The following is an 18,202-nucleotide window of genomic DNA, read 5'->3' as shown; positions in this document are numbered from 1 at the left end:
GGCTTCCAGGATACCATGATAACTAATGATCTAAAACAAATTCAAGGGGGACTTTAGGAGATAACCGAGCAAACATGGACACTGTACAATGCTTATTTTCAGCTTTCAGACACAGCCAAAGTCTGCTGAATGTCACACTCTTGTTCCACACATCCCTTAGAAGAACTGTCGAGCAATCATTCAAACAGACGTCTCTCTCAGCGAGATGCACTCATGCATTTATGCGATCATACACACACCCCCAAACCATGAGCATTTCTGTCAGAAGTGAACAGAACTGTGTGTGTGTGTGTGTGTGTGTGTGTGTGTGTACATGAGAGAGAGAGAGAGAGAGAGAGAGAGAGAGAGAGAGAGAGAAAGTGCCTTGATGGGACATTTTACAAATGCTGCATGTCAAGGAGGAGGAGAGCAGCACAGCAATTCATCCATCACCACCGTCAAACACACCTCTAACCAGGAACGAGAGAGCGAAAGGTGTCATCGGAGCAGAGAGGGAAGGGAGAAGTTGAAAGGAAAGAGAGACGACCGACAAAGAAAGAGAAAAATACAGACAGGGAGGAAGAAGAAAGCTCTATATGTCAGAAAGAGAAAACTACCACAGACATGTTTCTTTTTTACTCATCCTCATGTCATTTCAAATCAAAACTTCTGTTTTTCTGCTGAAGACACAAAGAGAAACTTTAACATTTCTTCTGCTTGAAAGAACAATAATCATGAAGCGGTCCAGTTAATGTGTGCTTCATCTTTAAATTCCCCTCTAGTAAACCATTAACTGGATCACGGAGTTTAACAGTTCAGTCCAATTGTAATAATTCATTGAAAAAATAAGATTGGAAAGAATCTCGGATTCTTTAAATATTTATCAGTAAATGAAATGGTTCAATCCGAATATAAATGAATCATTCACTGTGAACCAGATCAGCTGAATCAAAAGATTTGATTCAGAAGAATGTCTGGTTCATGAACAAATCCTTGCTACTTCTTTATTGAATTTTTTATCTATTTGTCAGTTAGTCAAACAGTTTAGTCAGACTGTAAATGTATCATTCATTGTAAACCAAATCAACTGATACAATAAAAAGGTCTGATTTATAAGAACGTCTGATCCATGAACAAAGAGTTACTACTGCTCTCTTAAATCTTTATCAATGAATCAGTGAACTGAACAGAATGATTCATTCAGAATGATTCATCCATAAACTAGATCAAGTGATTCATTGAAAAAGATCAGATTCAGAAGGATGTCGGATTAATTCAGATGTATGTTTGACATCATTCTCTTCTCTTTTAAATTTGGGACTACTTAGATGATTTAGAAGACATGCTGTCATGGACAGTCATGGACGACCTGTTATGCTTTTTAGTGGATTTTCTAGAGCTTCACAGGCTGAGTTCTAATTGATGTCAATTAAATTAAAAAGAACAACCAGAATTTTTTTCACAAATTCACTTTTTCCACAGAAGAGAAAAGTCAAACAGGAGTAAATAATGCCATTTTGGGGTAAAATATCCCTTTAAATGTGGGTAATTGTGTGTGTGCATGTTTCACCATCAATCACCTCACCCTTTTTAACACACACACAACCACAATGGGTCAGCCTTGACTCTTACAAGTCTCAGGGCAACTACATCGCCATCTTGTTTCCATGACACCCACTTCCCAGCTGTGGAAGTATGATGTCACATCCTGTTTAGAGGGAAACGTGGGGATGTAGAAGCAAGAAAACGCGAGGAAAAAAACTGAGAAGTATAGCGAAGTATAGCCGGTCCCCTCCTCTCACTTGCTTTGACAATCTCTTTCCCTGCTCAGCGAGAGAGAAAGAGTTCATTCAGACAGCTTGCGCACACACACACACACACACACTGCCAAGTACAACAGCCGCTTCTGGTAACTCCCTGGCACTGCAGCCAAAGAATTCATACACACACACACACACACCAGCCTGTTTAGAGCAAGAGTCTTTCTGAGGCACAGCGGTGGAAGTGGATGCACAAGTGTGTGTGCTGCGTGTGTCAATTTCTTGTCCTTACTGGACATAATTTACTCTACACACTTTCATATCCTGTTTCCGATGATCTGACTATGCAACACGGTTACCATAGATCTTGTTTTCCAATAAACCTTGTTCTCTCAGAGTTCAATGCTACCTTTTTAAAACAAATGTCATGCTCTTTTTTTCCACTTTCACTTATGGAAAGAGAAAAAGGCTAGATTTATAATTGGCCTCAGGTGAAATGTGAACCTCTTTGTTTCCGAAATAAAATCTTCAGCAGCCTGTAGCTTTCAAGGTGTCCAAATGAAAAACTTCTCTAAACCTGATGCCTGGAGATTTTTTAATTTTTTTTTTATTCATCTTTCTCCACCTTTCCCACCTCCGAACACACACAACCAAACACTTATATGCTGCTGACATTGAATACTTTTGGGAAATTGACATGTCCTGCGGTGTGACATGCTATACTCCTAAAACTGACATGCTATCCTATATCTAAAACTGACGGCGGGCTTTAAAACAGTGTAATTGAGGTATGATATTAAAACGGCTATATTAAAATACAGCCACAACTTTATAAAATCACAACTAATGCATTGCGGCTTGAAGATCCTTCATCAGGGTGTGGATTTCAGCAGGCAAACTTTATTTAAAGAGTTGAAGACAACTTTAACAAACAGTGTCCACTGTAATGTAACACCTCACAAGTGTATTAGATTTGTTTCATGGACTGCGAAGCGTTCTCCGCAGAGCAGCAGAGAAGGTAATGGTATATTTTTTGATTGCATAAACAACATTTTGCCAATTCCTTTGAAATTAGTATGACTTTCCATGACCTTGAGAGACTGCATGGAATATTTGTATTTTGACCTGATCATTTACAATTATCTACTGAGGGAAAACTGAACCCTGTAAAGCCTGAAACAGATTACTGAATCTTTAGACAAAATACAGTTACAAATATATTTGGACACAGGCACAATCATTATTATTTTAGCTGCTGACCAAAACATATTCAACTTACAGTTATATAACGAATGGGCTTAAAGTGCACACCCTTTAATTTGAGGGTATTCTCATCAAAATTGGAGGAAAGGTTAAGAAACTACTGCTCTTTAATATGTACCTCCCCCCTTTTTCAAGGGACCAGAAGTAATTGGACAGTTGACTCAAAAGCTGTGTCATGGACAGTCGTGGGCTATTATTTCCTTATTTCTACATAAATTAAGCAGGTAAAAGGTCTGGAGTTGATTCTGAGTGTAATATTTGCATTTGGAAGCTGTTGCTGTGAATCCACATTATTCAGTCAAAGGAGATCTCCTTGCAAGCGAAAAAAACAATTGTTAGGCTTCAAAATCAAAACAAATCCATTAGAGAGATAGCAGGAACATTAGGAGTGGCCAAATCAACAGTTTGTTCTGAGAAAAAAAAAAAAGGCCTGGACGTCCACCAGTCCACAACAGTGGCGGATGATCATAGGATCCTCTCCATGATAAAGAAAAACCCTTTTACAACATCCATCCAAGTGAAGAACAATCTCCAGGATGCAGCCATGTCACTGTCAAAGTCTACAATCAAGAGAAGACTTTACCAGAGCAAATACAGTGGATTCACCCCAAGCTGCAAACCAGGCCAGATTAGATTTTGCCAAAAAAAAAGAAGCCTGACCGCTTCTGGAAAAGCATTCTTTGGACGGCTGAAATGAAGATCAACCTGTAAAATAATGACAGGAAGAAAAAAGTATGGAGAAGGCTTGGAACAGATCATGTATTGTATAGGGATATACTCAATCTGATATGCCCAGATTCAGCCAAATACACAAAGTTGATTGGATGGCGCATCATAGTACACACATGGACGATGACCCAAACCGTACAGCAAGAAGCAGTTAAAAAAACTGAATATTCTGCAATGGCCAAGTCAGTCTCCTGATCTCAACCCGATTGAGCGTGCATTGCACTTGCTGGAGACAAAACTAAATGCAGAAAGACCAATAAAAAAACAACAACAACTGAAGTCAGACTTAACGCAGTCATTGCTTGCAAAGGAGTCAAAGGGTATAAAAATGGTTGTAATTCCAAAGCATTTGGTTATATTTTTGTTCAACCCCTTGAATAAAAGCTTAAAGTCTGCACTTCAATTTCATCTTGATTGTTTTTTTTTTATTCAATTCTGGTGGCATACAGAGACGAAATTATGAAAATTGTGTCAGTATCTAAATATATACAGTATGGACAATTTTATATATAGATGTGTTTTATATCATTTTTGAGACATCAGGATTTCATGGTATACTGTACAATGATTTAGTGAACATGTAGCTGACATTCGAGGAGGAACACATTTTCAAACTACAAAAATTTGTACAAAGTATGTATTCATTATTAAACAGAGGGCAGGATACATATAGTAGATTGTGTGCAGCAAAGTTAGGTGTTTAGTAGGTGTTTCAGCAAAGTTTTAAATATGTTGATAATTTGGAAACCTAGAAGCTCATGAATCAAATTTTGTTTCATAGACTGCAAAAACATTGAAGTCTAAGGACTTATGTGTAAACTAGCTATGTCCATACATAACACAAACAGTCCTTGTCCTCTCCATATTTTTTCTCTTGCTGTCTTTCAAACATCTTTCTGGCTGTTCTCCCTACCGCTCTCATTTTCTCTAAGCCTGTGTGTGGTAGCAGTCATGTCTCATTAATGGCCAAAGCTACAAACTGTTAGAGTCCCATGACCCTGAGAAAAAAACTGGAAAAATCTAAAGAAAGAAAAAGAGAGAAAGAAAGGTATTGTTACCTTGGGTAGATGCCGCTGACCATACTGTCATGAATCGGGTCACTGGTACTGGGACATGGACCGGCTGCTTTTGACATCAGCAACACAATGAGACCTCGCATCTGTAGATTATTCCGGCTGTCGTACACAAATCCTCTATCAAAAAAAAAAAAAAAAACACGTAAAATTTAATATCACATAACATATATTAGTACTTGTGTGTGTGTGTGTTTGTGTGTGTGTATATATATATATATATACACACACACACACACATATATATATATATATATATATATAGACTAATATACTTATATAGTTATTTTTCTTAAGTGCAGATGCAATATTTAAAAGAACAACTTCCTGTAGTTTTTCCAAAAAACATGTAAGTGTTCCAAGAAAACAACATCAGCTGCACATTTTCACTGAGTCATATGTGAAATCCATTAATGAGTCAGGCTAACTATTGGTCAGAACTCTGTGCTGATGGCCATGACTCCCCATCAGACCCTTCAGAATAAGAAATAATGGTGCCATGAAGAGCAGAAATGTGATTCATCAGCTAACTGAAGAGATATAATGATCAAAAGCAGCTAGAGATTGCAGAGTTCCACCAGGATCTGCTTTAAAGCAGTGTTCTGCTCACTGCTGATGAGACACACTGAATTACTGAAATGATACACGCACTTAAGGCATGTATAAAAAAGTAAATGTTTTCATTTATATATGTTATTCTGTAAATCATGTCCATATATTACTGCCTAAAAATTACACTGAACTCCAAATTTATGGTAGAAGGTCAACATGGGTCTGGATCTGAACCTTTTGATAAAAAAAAAGACTTGCATTGAAGGAGAGACTCCAGATGTATCTAAGGATCAGAGAATATTCACACAGTTTAGCATTGATAACAGTATTTACTGGCAGGAACAGCTTGCATACGGTCTGTGTGAAAGAAATAATAAAGTATATCCCCATAGCCATTAATACCACCTGTAACCATAGTAACAGAGATGAAATACATTTTCATAACCAAATTTTGATGGAATTTGGTGGAAACTTTTATATTTAGAAGTCACTTCAGTGAGCATATTAAATGCTTGAGTGGATTGTCAACTGTATTATGTCATTAGAATGCAACCACAGAGGATCACATGGACTGCTATAAGCAACTACCCAGAAGTCCCTAGCAAATGTAGTAGTGCCCCAAAAACACTTGCAATTAATATGAGATTTTACATAGAAACACACACACACAACAAAAACACTCAGAACACCTTAACAACCACATAGCAATGCCCTAGCAGCCATCTACAACAACTAGTGAGTTCTGCACATGCAAGAACCAAAAACCACTAACATTTCTTTACAAAATATCAAAAAAAAAATCTAGTTCAATAAAAGGGTTATTCACACAGAACACATTTTTTCAGGTAGTGAAATGAAAGATTGCAAGGTCTAAAGTTGATCTTTTAATTTGTGTGTGTTTTTAAAATGCCATGTCTTGCACAAGACAAGAATGCATCAGTTAAAGACATCCATCTGGCGCGTTTTTACATAGAGAAACAAAACAGCAGCGCAGTGGAATGCAAAAATATATTCTGTTTGAACGCTCTCTACAACTACAACTTGACTAATACGGTCATCTGGCTACTTTATGAAAATAAAAGTTTCTAGTATGTGTGTGTGACCGTCCAGACTCACCATATCCTAATTGTGTTTAAATGAAATGCACAATGTCATATTAACGAGCCAGCATGTCGTTCCAATACAATCTCGCCCTCTTTTCACCTCCCATCCCTCCATCTTTCACTGTCTCTCTCTCGCTCTACGGAGGAGGAAACAGACACACAAAGACACTCGCTGGCTTGTTAATCACAGTTCCACGAGGGGGTCTTGGAGGCAGAGGTCATCGCTGTTATGAGCTAGTCTGCCTTTCAACATCATGATTAATTTGCATCTGCATGACGGTTGCTGGTTGGTTCTGTGCAAAGGCGTCCAGCCCCACAGACCCTTTACCTGGCTCTATTATCAGTTTAAAATATACATATAATACAAATAATTTCTTATAATTGCAAAAATGCTTCCTCTGAAACAAATATTCTGCATTTTGATCATTTTAGAGACATTTAATAAAGCTTTCATTTTCAACTGACAATTCCCTTGCATAAAGAACCACTTTTAAAAAACCAACTTCATTTTTAAAGCAAAGTGAGAAAACAGCCGACTACCCATAATATAAAACTTAAATGTATACATTTTCCTTCTAAATGAGCGCCCTCCAATCCTTTTATATTTCAAACAAAATTAAATTAAATTAATATTTACTGCAAAAATATATCTGTTGCAGATATACTACATTTTACAACAAGGTGTAATATCAAAAACAGTGACCTTAAAACTTACCTTTTAACATTGCTATCAAAAAAGAACACAGTAAGAGACCATTCAACAACCTGTTATACTGTAAAGTACTTCAATTAATTTGTTGTGGTAATTCTATAGTTACTTTGGTAATAGTAATACAACTATAGTAATACATACAAATCACTTTACCCAATACTGTACTTAGTTTATATTTTATATTATACTATAATACACTACAGTTAACTGTTGTAAAAACTAAAGTACAATACAGTAGTTATAACAGTTTATCAGTTCACTGTAGTTAGTGTATCCTGTAGCATTAATTAAAAAGTGTTGTACGTACTATAATATATACAGTATAATACAATTTATTATAGATACCGGGATATCCTAACAATATGTTCAAGACATGGTTATGGCCTTCAGAGACATTTCAAAATATGCACGATTGAAGAATTTAAAAGCAGCACAGTAAAATGCAAAAATTGTGTTTTGTGTGAACAGCCCACTGAGGAATTATTCACTTAAAACACATTTTTGATTTTAAAAACACAAGGTGCTGGACAAGTTGCATTTTTTTTCACTTGAGAGCCATATGTTTTTAGAACGTGTAAAAAAAACAGTACACAATACACATAAGCACAAAGGTCAAACACATCTGTCTAACTGACTACTAAATGGAAAACCACTGCAATGGAATCCAAAAACGTGTTCTTTGTAAAGGCCCTTATAGTTTTATGATAACCTACTGTTCAGTGATTGATAGTCATCTGAGCTGTATCAACTAAGAAGTGAATTGTCTGAGAAACAGAGTCATTAAAATGCACTAACTGAGAGTTCCATTGGAAAATTGTGTGCACAGTGAAGACAAAGCAATAGAAAGTTTAAATCCAGACGATTTAAGACGATTTGTACACATCACAAACGTTCCAGGGCTACAATCGTCTCTGGTTGCCGGGCAATGAGGCACAATGCAGTTCCAGTGACGACAAGGGCTGTAATCCCGTCTCCAGGCAGAGAGTCACTTGTCATGAATCACAACTGTGGTAATCGAGATGAGATGACACCCAGACACGCCCAGTACCAAACAGCCCAGCGAGAGAGAGAGAGAGAGAGAGAGAGAGAGAGAGAGAGAGAGGGGTGGGCACGACATATCATGACAGAATGATAGAATAAAGAAGAGACTGGAGACATATAAGGTACAAACGAGGAATATATCCGAGATTGGATGGAAATATATAAAAGTGGCTGATAACTGGAGAATCAATGAGTGTGGTTACATGTATCATCTTACATAGATTATGCTTAATAATAACCCAATGCTGTTCAGGTCATGTAAACCCCTTAAAATGTATTCTTATCAGGTAAAGGTTATAAATGGTTTAAGCGAAACCTGATCAGCACACCCCCATTACTCAGATTTCAGTGGCCAGTATATTTATATATTATTATAGTATTTACTTATTATGTAGTATTTTTATCTTGTGTATGTATCATTTCTTTTTGCATGTCTGTTTATGTTTTAAAAAAGGTTATTTCAAAATCTCACGTAAACATGTTTTTCCATATGTTGTTGGTTTTTTTATAATGAGCTGATTTTTGATTTCTCGCACTCAATGTAAATGCAGTGCTCATTTATACCATATGAAGGACCCCTTAACCATCAGGTTTTTAACATCCTCCTGTCCACCAGCCCAAAAAGGCTTCACCTAACATTTAAAAAATATACTGACACAAAGGTCAAACTATAGCGATCGCATCCAAATAATCTAGTCACATCCACCACCCAGAAACACACACACCATTACTCAATCAGACAGAAACTGCATCTCAAAACATGCACACAAACACACACATCATTAAATCACAAACTCACTACTGCAAAGGGAGGAGCAGGGAGTCATTAAAACAAGACGAGTGGTGATAAGAAATGATTGGAAAGAGGGAATAAAAGAGTGATGGAACGTTACAGACCAGCTGGAAAGTGTTTATGACCCTCACGAATAAGGAGTGTGCAGTGAAGTACACTTAATATGTGTGAAACATTCAAAGGGGCTGTTCACACACAACACTGTTTTTTGATTAGCCAATGAAAACATGTGTCTTTGTCCCCTATGGGGCTTTTTTATGGGGCTTTTTTCCCTGCATCTTCCACTGTAAGCAGTGCATTTCTAAGTTGCTATGTGAGGTTAAAACATTTTTTTTTTTTTGACACCAGATACAGGATGAATGTCTGTGCATAAATGTAAATGGGCCACTCAGATGACTGGATGAGCATATTAGCATATTTATAAGCATATGTACATGTTTACAGACAAGCATTTTGAATAGTTTTAATTCACAATCAGTGTTTAGGAGATAAAGTCTTTTTTTTAAATAAGCTGAACTCAACTTGTAGCTGTTTTAGCACATCATATGTTAATGGTCCCTAATAACTAAGAAAACAAAGAAGCTGTAATTATCAATCAAAACGCCACAGCGAATGATATCATCAGGAAAATGTGACATTACATCACTGCACTCTATTCGTCTGGAATATTATGTGTGTATGCAGCTGGGTTGTCACTTTACACATAGACTGGGACAAAATTATTACAGGTGGCCCTAATAAGTACCAAAGAGCAGAGGTTTACAAAGTGAGGGTCTGTAAAAACATTTTGGAGGAAAAAAATATATAAAAAAGGATATTTAAATAAAGTAAATAAATAAAAAATAATACAGTACAGTATTATAAGAAGTATGTTTTTTTTTAATTACATAATTTCAGAATACATTTTAGACATTTATAATGTTCATTTTATACAATATAAATTGGGTCTTCATATAAGAAACCGTATAGATGCCTTTTAAATTTAGGATGGGGTGTCCCTGACATGAGAATGATTATATTTGGTGTCCGTATATAAACGACTGAAAAACCCTGCCATAAAGGACCTCAGTGAGAACACCTGTCACAGGGCCTCTGTATGTGTGTGGAACTGTGAAGGTCTTCCCCTGACGTGTCACGGACATCTCCGCAAGATCTTACCGCAACCGCAAACTGCTCTGAACTTCGCTGAGGTCTGTGTTTTTTTTTAAGAATGAACAGAAAGGCGAAGCGGAACGTGAGCTGGCACTGGCTGACTCGCCAGCCTGCAATTGTGCATATAAATATCTTTGGCGCGTCTTAGGAGACGGCTGAATCTGCACTGACGCTGAGGGGAGAAGACAGGGTCCCCTCCCAAATGGATTGTCATATCAGATTTAGGTGTATAGGTTATTACACCCTTGGGCTACTGTTTCCAGCACTGTCGTCTGGATGGGCCGGATTGGGTTCCCAAACTCGTCTCTCTCTCTAAAACCAAACGCACACACACACAAACACTCAGTCTTTATTTCCTCTTAAAACTTTCTGTATGTCATTCAGTTGGACAGCGCTCAGGTGAAAAAAAGTTCAAGGGGTAGTTCAACCAAAAAATGAAAATTGTGTCAACATTTACTCACCCTCATGTTGTTCCAAACCTGTATGACCTTATTTTTCTAAAGAGCATAAAAGATGATGTTTATGTGTTTTCATCCATACAATGGAACCTAACGGTCACCAAAACTGTTTGGTTAACAACTTCAAAAAAAGTCATCTTTTGTGTTCCACATAAGAAATAAAGTCATACGAGTTTGAAACGAGTAAACGATGACAGAATTTTACATTTGGTTGAACAAGATTTTTTTTTTGTTTGTTTATTTATTTTAATTTGTAAATCCTATTTTTTGTTTGCAGGTCAATTTTGGCTCAGAAAAAAATTCCATTTATGTCCAATGATTCTGACTGTTAAAAACTGTATTGTCACTGAAAACTAATCAGAATATGATCAGATATTTACACAAAAACATCATAGCATAATGCATGGACTTTATGTATAGCAACAAAGTACAGCTCACAGCAGTATAAAAAGCAGACATAGTGCTATAATAAAGAAAAGTCCAGAAACGCACTTGATCTTCAGTATGACAGAGTGGGCTGGCTGTCTGTCTCTGGAACTGTAAAGGGCAGCCACTGGGGGGAGACAGCTTTGATTTGGCCATTTAATTTGGCTAGTTAAAAAACAAGTGCCTTTTAAGTATTTTACTTCCAGGGTCAATCTCCTTGAAGTAACGTAGGGGTTAAAGGGATAGTTCATCCAAAAATGAAAATCCCGTCATTAATTTCTCACCCTCAAGTCGTTCCAAACCCGTAAGACCTTCGTTTATCTTCAGAACACAAAGTAAGATATTTTTGATGCATTCCGAGAGCTCTTTGACCCTCCCACAGACAGCAAGGGTACTACCACAATCAATGGCCAGAAATGTAGTAAAGACATCAGTAAAATAGTCCATGTGACATCAGTAGTTCAACTGTAATTTTACGAAACTGCAAGATAACTTTTTTTGCTCAAAGAAACCAAAAATAACAACTTTGTTCAACAATTCTTCTCCTCCTCATCCAGTCTGCTGAGACTCGCCTCCATTTTGGAGAGGACCACAATGCATGTGTGCTCTTCCGCCTCGTGTAAACAATGCATGCGCATTGAGCTGCTGTTTACGTCAACACGGTCATGCGTCAGCATAGTGATACTACCCAAAATGGAAGCAAGACTACAGCAGATTTAATGAGGAGAAGAATTGTTGAAAAAAGTTGTTCTTTTTGTTTTCTTTGTGCACAAAAAAATATATTCTTGTAGTTTCGTAAAATTACGTTTGAACTACTGATGGACTATTTTACTGATGTCTTTACTACATTTCTGGACCCTGATTGTGGTAGTGCCCTTGCTGTCAATGGAAGGGTCAAAGAGCTCTCGGAATGTATCAAAAATATCTTAATTTGTGTTCCAAAGATGAACGAAGGTCTTACGGTAAGGGAAGGGCGATTTAGCAAAAAAACTTGAAAATCAACTTGAAAATGCAACTACAACATGATTCAATATACTTTTTCTTTATTTACCCACTAGTTAAAGAAAATTATATTACAAATGCTGCACACATTAAATGTTAAACAAATAACTATATTTTAGATTTAGTCCGAGAGCTCTCAGTCCCTCCATTGAAGCTGTGTGTACGGTATACTGTCCATTTCCAGAAAGGTAAGAAAAACATCATCAGAGTAGTCCATGTGACATCAGAGGGTCAGTTAGAATCAGTTGAAGCATAGAAAATACATTTTGGTCCAAAAATAAAAAAAATTATGACTTTATTCAGCATTGTCTTCTCTTCCGAGTCTGTTGTGAGCGCGTTCACAACACTGCTGTGACTGTTGACGTAACGACGCTGCTGACGTGTTATCTTTGTTATAGGGTGCACCAGAAAACACGTCAGAAGCATCGTGAACACACTCACAACAGACCCGGAAGAAGGTATTTTCGATGCTTCAACTAATTCTAACGGACCCTCTGATGTCACATGGACTACTTTGATGATGTTTTTCTTACCTTTCTGGACAAGGACAGTATATCGTACAAAGTTTCAATAGAGGGACAGAAGTCTAAAATATCTTAAACTGTGTTCTGATGATGAATGGAGGTCTTACGGGTTTAAAATGACACGAGGATGAGTCATTAATGACATAATTATCATTTTTTGGTGAACTAACCCTTTAAGCCTTACAAGCTCAATGAATGTACTTTAACTGGGCTAATCTGAAAAGTACAATTTGTACAATTTGAACACTTTCATTTAAATGTAATCCTTTCACTTTTCATTAACCTACTTAAAAAAAGGTGCATGGGGGTGTCACAAAGATGTATTGACTTGCACTAAAAACACTTCACATTGCTTCAATAAAACAGCTTTACATATAGGACTATATTGAGAGGGATTACAAGAAAACATAAACCATCCTATTGATTTATTAAAGCGACTTGACTTGTATTGTTTCTCAATAAACAAACTGAACAGGTCGGGACTGCAGATTACCCAGCATTTCCTGCAGGGTGTAAACTCACCAAGACTATAAAGGTCCATGTGGTCTTTTAATTTATCCTCTGAGAGCTGCTTATGTTAATGATCTGCATCACTATAAGCAGGTGATATTCAAGTGAGTGAATATTGAATACAAAATTATGAATCATGAATATTGATCAGGTTATGTTAGAAAGAACTGATCGGCTGAAGTGCAAATGATAGCATACTGGCACTAGTCTGGAAATCAGCTAAGAAATGCTACTATGCTGAAAGCTTGGTTTCATTAACATAAATTGGGTCACATGCCAGATTATTCTAAAGAGGTTACCCAGCAATTTCAGTGTGACCTTATCAATAATCATTAACTAACTCTTATCCATGTAAAGAAAAAAAACTGGCCTCATTAACACTAGATATGTTACAAGGAAACTAGATACATAGATAGTTACTATAAATCCAATTTAATTCCGTGAACTGGTTCATTTGAACAAAGAAAATTGTTTCACGTCACTTCATGGTCGCTGACACTGGAATGGCATATTTATGTGCTCTAAAAAAATCAAAATAAGTTAAACAGCATTTTTAGTCCCATTTCAGTTCCTTGCAGTTTCTTATTATGTGCATTTACAGTAAATCACTAAAATAAATATCTTACCTGAAAAATGTTTGAACTTTGTAATAACATTCCTATATATTACAATCAGTTCGGTTTCATTTGTGTGTTGATAAAACTGTCCAGATTACAGATCAAAAGTTTGGGATTGTTATTTTTTTTTATTACTTATAAATATATATTAGTTTCTTATGCTCAGCTCTATTTGGTTAAAATTGTTAAAAATGCAATAAAATAGAAGTACTGTCAGATATAATTTTTATATTGATACTTTAAATATTATTTTAAAGCAGTTTAATGCAGTTTCCTATTTGAATACATTTTGAACTGTACTTTATTCCTGTGATGGTAAAGCTGAATTTTCAGCAGTCATTATTCCAGTCCAGTCTGTCACATGATCCTTCACAAATCATTCTAATGATGGTTTGGTGCTCAAACATTTATAAGCCTATTACTGCACGTTATAATAATATGCAGTTTATTACAACTCGTTTCACATGCTTGTCAATAAAACTGTCGTATGGTTCCAGTATGTTTTTTATTTGTAGCATTTGTTTTATTTGTAACATTTATTTGTGATAATCAGCTATTAATGTAATTAACAATCTGGTCTCAGTTTAATGAGTCAACTAACTTAAGAACCACTTGAACTGATTTATGATCAAATTGTTCAGACTTGTTTTGTAAACCAGTTTGACAGATTCATTTAATAGATCCGACTAAACAGAAGGAATCACACCTAGATATCAGAAAAGACATGCTGTAAATGTAACCCAGTACCTGGCGGTGTTGAGCAGAGGGTGTTTTGTTCCCACCAGCTTCCTGACATGCATGGCCACATTGCTGAGCTCGTCACTGAGTAAACAGCGCAAACTCATGAATGAAGTTGGATATCCTACGATCTTTTCAGCATCAGACACCACTTTAGTCCAGTTAGACGGAGATGGGTTGGAAAAAATACTTAGATGCCTCCATCCAATGTAAGAGAGCCGTGACCTCCAAGCCATTTTAAAAACAAAACCCCAAAAATGATAGACCAGTTATTTAAATGTATGAATGTTCATAGATACTTTCAGATTGAAGTTCACACCAGAGATCTGACACGCTCTTTTACTTATTTAGTGTCAAATCCAGCAGCCTCTGTCCTCCCAATGTCACCTCCTTAGGGAAGAAAACATCGTCTTCTTTTACACAGAAGTCGCCTCCACTGATCGAGCGATGGTCTTTAGTCAATGCAAGTGCATTAGTCCAAACCGATAGTCCGTGCAGGTTTCTGGGTGTCTAGTTGTACAACACTAAACTCTCACGTTTTGACAGCTGTACCGGGTCGCCATCTTTTACGCATCAGTTTACGGCTTGTCGTAAAGACTGCGCGGTTAACCCCTTCGTCACCAAAGCCCGAATAACAAACTGAAGGAAAAGTGAAAACGTGAAAACCAGTCTGTTTGAAAATCAGAAACTACATTTATTTTATTTTATTAGTCGACTGAAACAGCAGATCTTTGTTCTCATCATAGGTTTTTTTATTTTTTATTTATGTATTTATTTTTTGGCAAAGTCACAGACACAGTCAACTTTTCTAACCTGACATCTGCCAAATTGTGTTTGTGTCACAAAAACTTGCATCAGAATGCTGCAAAATACTTGAATTACACTCACAGCTTTTGATAAATGGAAATTAGAGTTTTCTTCTGCCTTTTAAAGGTTGATAAGCCATCCTAAATATGTGTGATTGCATGGTTAGTTGAGTTTTAGATTTGCATTATGTTAGTCTGTTGTGCACGACCCTATTAGAACAGACATGTGACCCATTTTTTGGGTTGTGACCCACCGGTTGAGAAACACTACTCTGTATTGCATGTTGTAGTGTGATTATTCTGGATTTGTGATAATCCCCATACTGAGATCACGTCAGTCAAATGAATACCATGGAATAACAATGTTGACTTCAGCTTTATCAGATATTAAAAGCCAGGAGGGAATTTCACTTAAGTGCAAGAAACGTAATGATGTCAAACGTTACTGTTTACACAGTCTGAATTGTGTAATCGATGGATAATGTTCTTATTTTGACACTGCAGCCTTTGTTGTGAAATTCACATTTTCAAAGCTATCACAGATGGTGACACTGTTGTTGGGCACAATGTTACCACTTAGACAGAACTTACTTTTCAGGGTTACTCTGTTTGAAGCAGAAAGGAGTTGACACAATTCAATTTGAAAAGTCTTTATGATTATGTACAGTACTTTACAACTGAACTCAATAGTGGGCTTACATGAGGTTAACATGTTAAGACCATTAGCCCAGTTCAATCTGTTAAACTGATTGGGTCTTGGGTCAAACTAGTAAATATGTACTATCATATTTGACTCTATTGCAGTGCATCTTTCATTACATCTCTTGAGGCTGATCAAGATTCTGAAAACTCGTACACCGTAAAAAAATAATAATAATAATTTTAACAGTAATAGATTTACTGGAATGCTAAGTTTTTAAGTTTTCTAACTTATACAGTACAGACCAAAAGTTTGGACACACCTTCTCATTCAAAGAGTTTTCTTTATTTTCACGAATATGGTGAAAAACTGTAATAAATCTAAAAGGATATTTAGTGTGATTTTCACAAACTTTTAGAAGTGAAAAAGAAACAAGTCATATTATCTTTATCTGTGAGAAACTGTAAATTGACATTGCCAGAAATTCCTTTATATTTGTTGGGTTTTAAATTATATCTTCTTAAATTATTATTTAATGCATTATCTTAGTGCCATGAGTGTTATGAAAGTGTTTGTAACTGTCCAAATAAAATCTGTATAACCTAAAATATTACTGCTAAACATTTGACAGTAAAATAAATCAGTACTATACATTTTATCTGTATTCACTTCTTTTTTTTCTTTAGATGAAGAATATAAGATTGTAAGATCATGGCTTGCTCATTACAAGGATTAATCTGGCAGTTTGTGTTAATCATAATGCCACACCACCCCATTCTGTTAAGAACCTATAGGTTTGAGAATAATGAGGGAGAAACAAACTGTTGATTACACATTCACACATGCTGCTGTAGGCATAGAGAGACAGAAAGACAAGAAGGGAAAAATCAAGGGCCTCTCTGCTCTCCTCTCTCTTTGAAATTCAATCAATTCGACCTTCTATTTAAGACTGGGTTGCATTACTTTAATCAACAACACATGGCACATGAATCTCAGATTCCCCACTCACCTGTTTTGCAGTGAACTGTCTCAGAAGTTATTTACCAAAAGTCTATACAGTAATTCGGACAGACACCCTTATCAACACAGATATAATGCCACTTCCAACGACTATTCATTTCTGAACAGGGTCGATGAAAGCTTTCTCCTTCTGTTAGGACTTCCAGAGATTTTCCAGATCATTCCACACCCACTTCATGCTGCCTCTGGGTTTTTGATATCGGGTTAGGCTGAAGCTACTTATCTGGTGCATAAACCATGAACCAAACCAGTCCAGCCTTAGAAAATGTTTCCTGAGCATCTCTGATATGCAAGCCTTTCCACTGCCTTATTCAAAACCTTCACGTTTAGCATAAAGTTCTGCTCATTTGTCAGCAAACATCTCCACAGGTTAAAAAATGGATGTTTACTGCATTTACAGTTCCTCCACTCAGTCTTTCTAATGGAACTTGATGAAATTATACCAACGCCTAAATAATCAACCATCAGCTACATGATTCCTGCAGTAGAGCTCTGCTTTTTGGGTATCCACATTCAATTCACCTGTCGTTCTTTGTTTGCTACTGTACAGTGTTTGCTCACTACTTCATTTGTCTTTTCGATCTGATCTTTGTCATTCTTTCAATTGTTGTCACTTATGATTAATTAACAAATTAAAGCTGTAATCATCACGTAATTAAGAGGTCTGTTGTGCACCATGAAGCAACTTAATCAAACCAAAATTCAGAAAACAACATTTGTCTTTCTATAGAGTTGTCTTTGATAAAACTGGAGGCAAGACAGCAAGCTATTGTGGTATGTTTGAAACTTCCTGTTCAACCACTAGTTTGGGATATAATGGTAAACCTGTGTATAAAGAGGAATTCATGGGAAAAAACATCACAGACAATAAGTCAGTTACTGTAGTAAATATAGTATGTTTGGCTCTTATATGCGTATTGAAAACTCAAGGTTCATGCTTGATATGCACAACAGAATTCTGTCATAGCCCCATTGAATTAAACAGCAGTGGTTTAAACTTAAAGAAGCATAAAATTCATCCAAAGTAAAATGACAATAGTGAACAACTGAAAGCAATCTGCAATGGAAACCCACTTGTGTGTACTTTTCAAACGATTGTTTTGTACGTTTTGAATTCCTGAAATGATTTAGCGGAGTTAAGGTTGACCGTCCTTTGGCAGCTGTTGTGTGTTTCAGTGGTGTGCTGTATTTTGCATAGACTCTGTGAGTGACCCGAGTCCCATTAAAAGATACTACAAGGTGAGTTTCTGAATTAAGTTGGGGTGTGTATATTTGTGTGTGAAATAAAGAGAAGCTGCTAACGA

The 18,202-nt window shown here is 36.5% G+C and overlaps 1 protein-coding gene across 1 annotated transcript in view; it reads right to left on the bottom strand.

Annotated features, from left to right (window-relative positions):
- The window catches only part of LOC113056692 (decaprenyl-diphosphate synthase subunit 2-like), a 30,094-nt gene extending 15,426 nt beyond the window's left edge, over window positions 1–14,668 (bottom strand). The window contains exons 1-2 of the mRNA XM_026223502.1: window positions 14,442–14,668; window positions 4,790–4,924 (exon numbers count right to left, since the gene is read on the bottom strand). Coding sequence (XP_026079287.1) covers window positions 4,790–4,924; window positions 14,442–14,668 — 362 coding nt within the window. The remainder of the gene's footprint in view (window positions 1–4,789; window positions 4,925–14,441) is intronic.
- Window positions 14,669–18,202: the final 3,534 nt, after the last annotated feature.

Source organism: Carassius auratus, chromosome 38 (genome assembly GCF_003368295.1).
Source record: "Carassius auratus strain Wakin chromosome 38, ASM336829v1, whole genome shotgun sequence".
Lineage (NCBI taxonomy): Eukaryota > Metazoa > Chordata > Actinopteri > Cypriniformes > Cyprinidae > Carassius > Carassius auratus.
The sequence above is the reverse complement of the archived record's forward strand: the minus strand, read 5'-3'. Positions and strand labels throughout refer to the sequence as shown.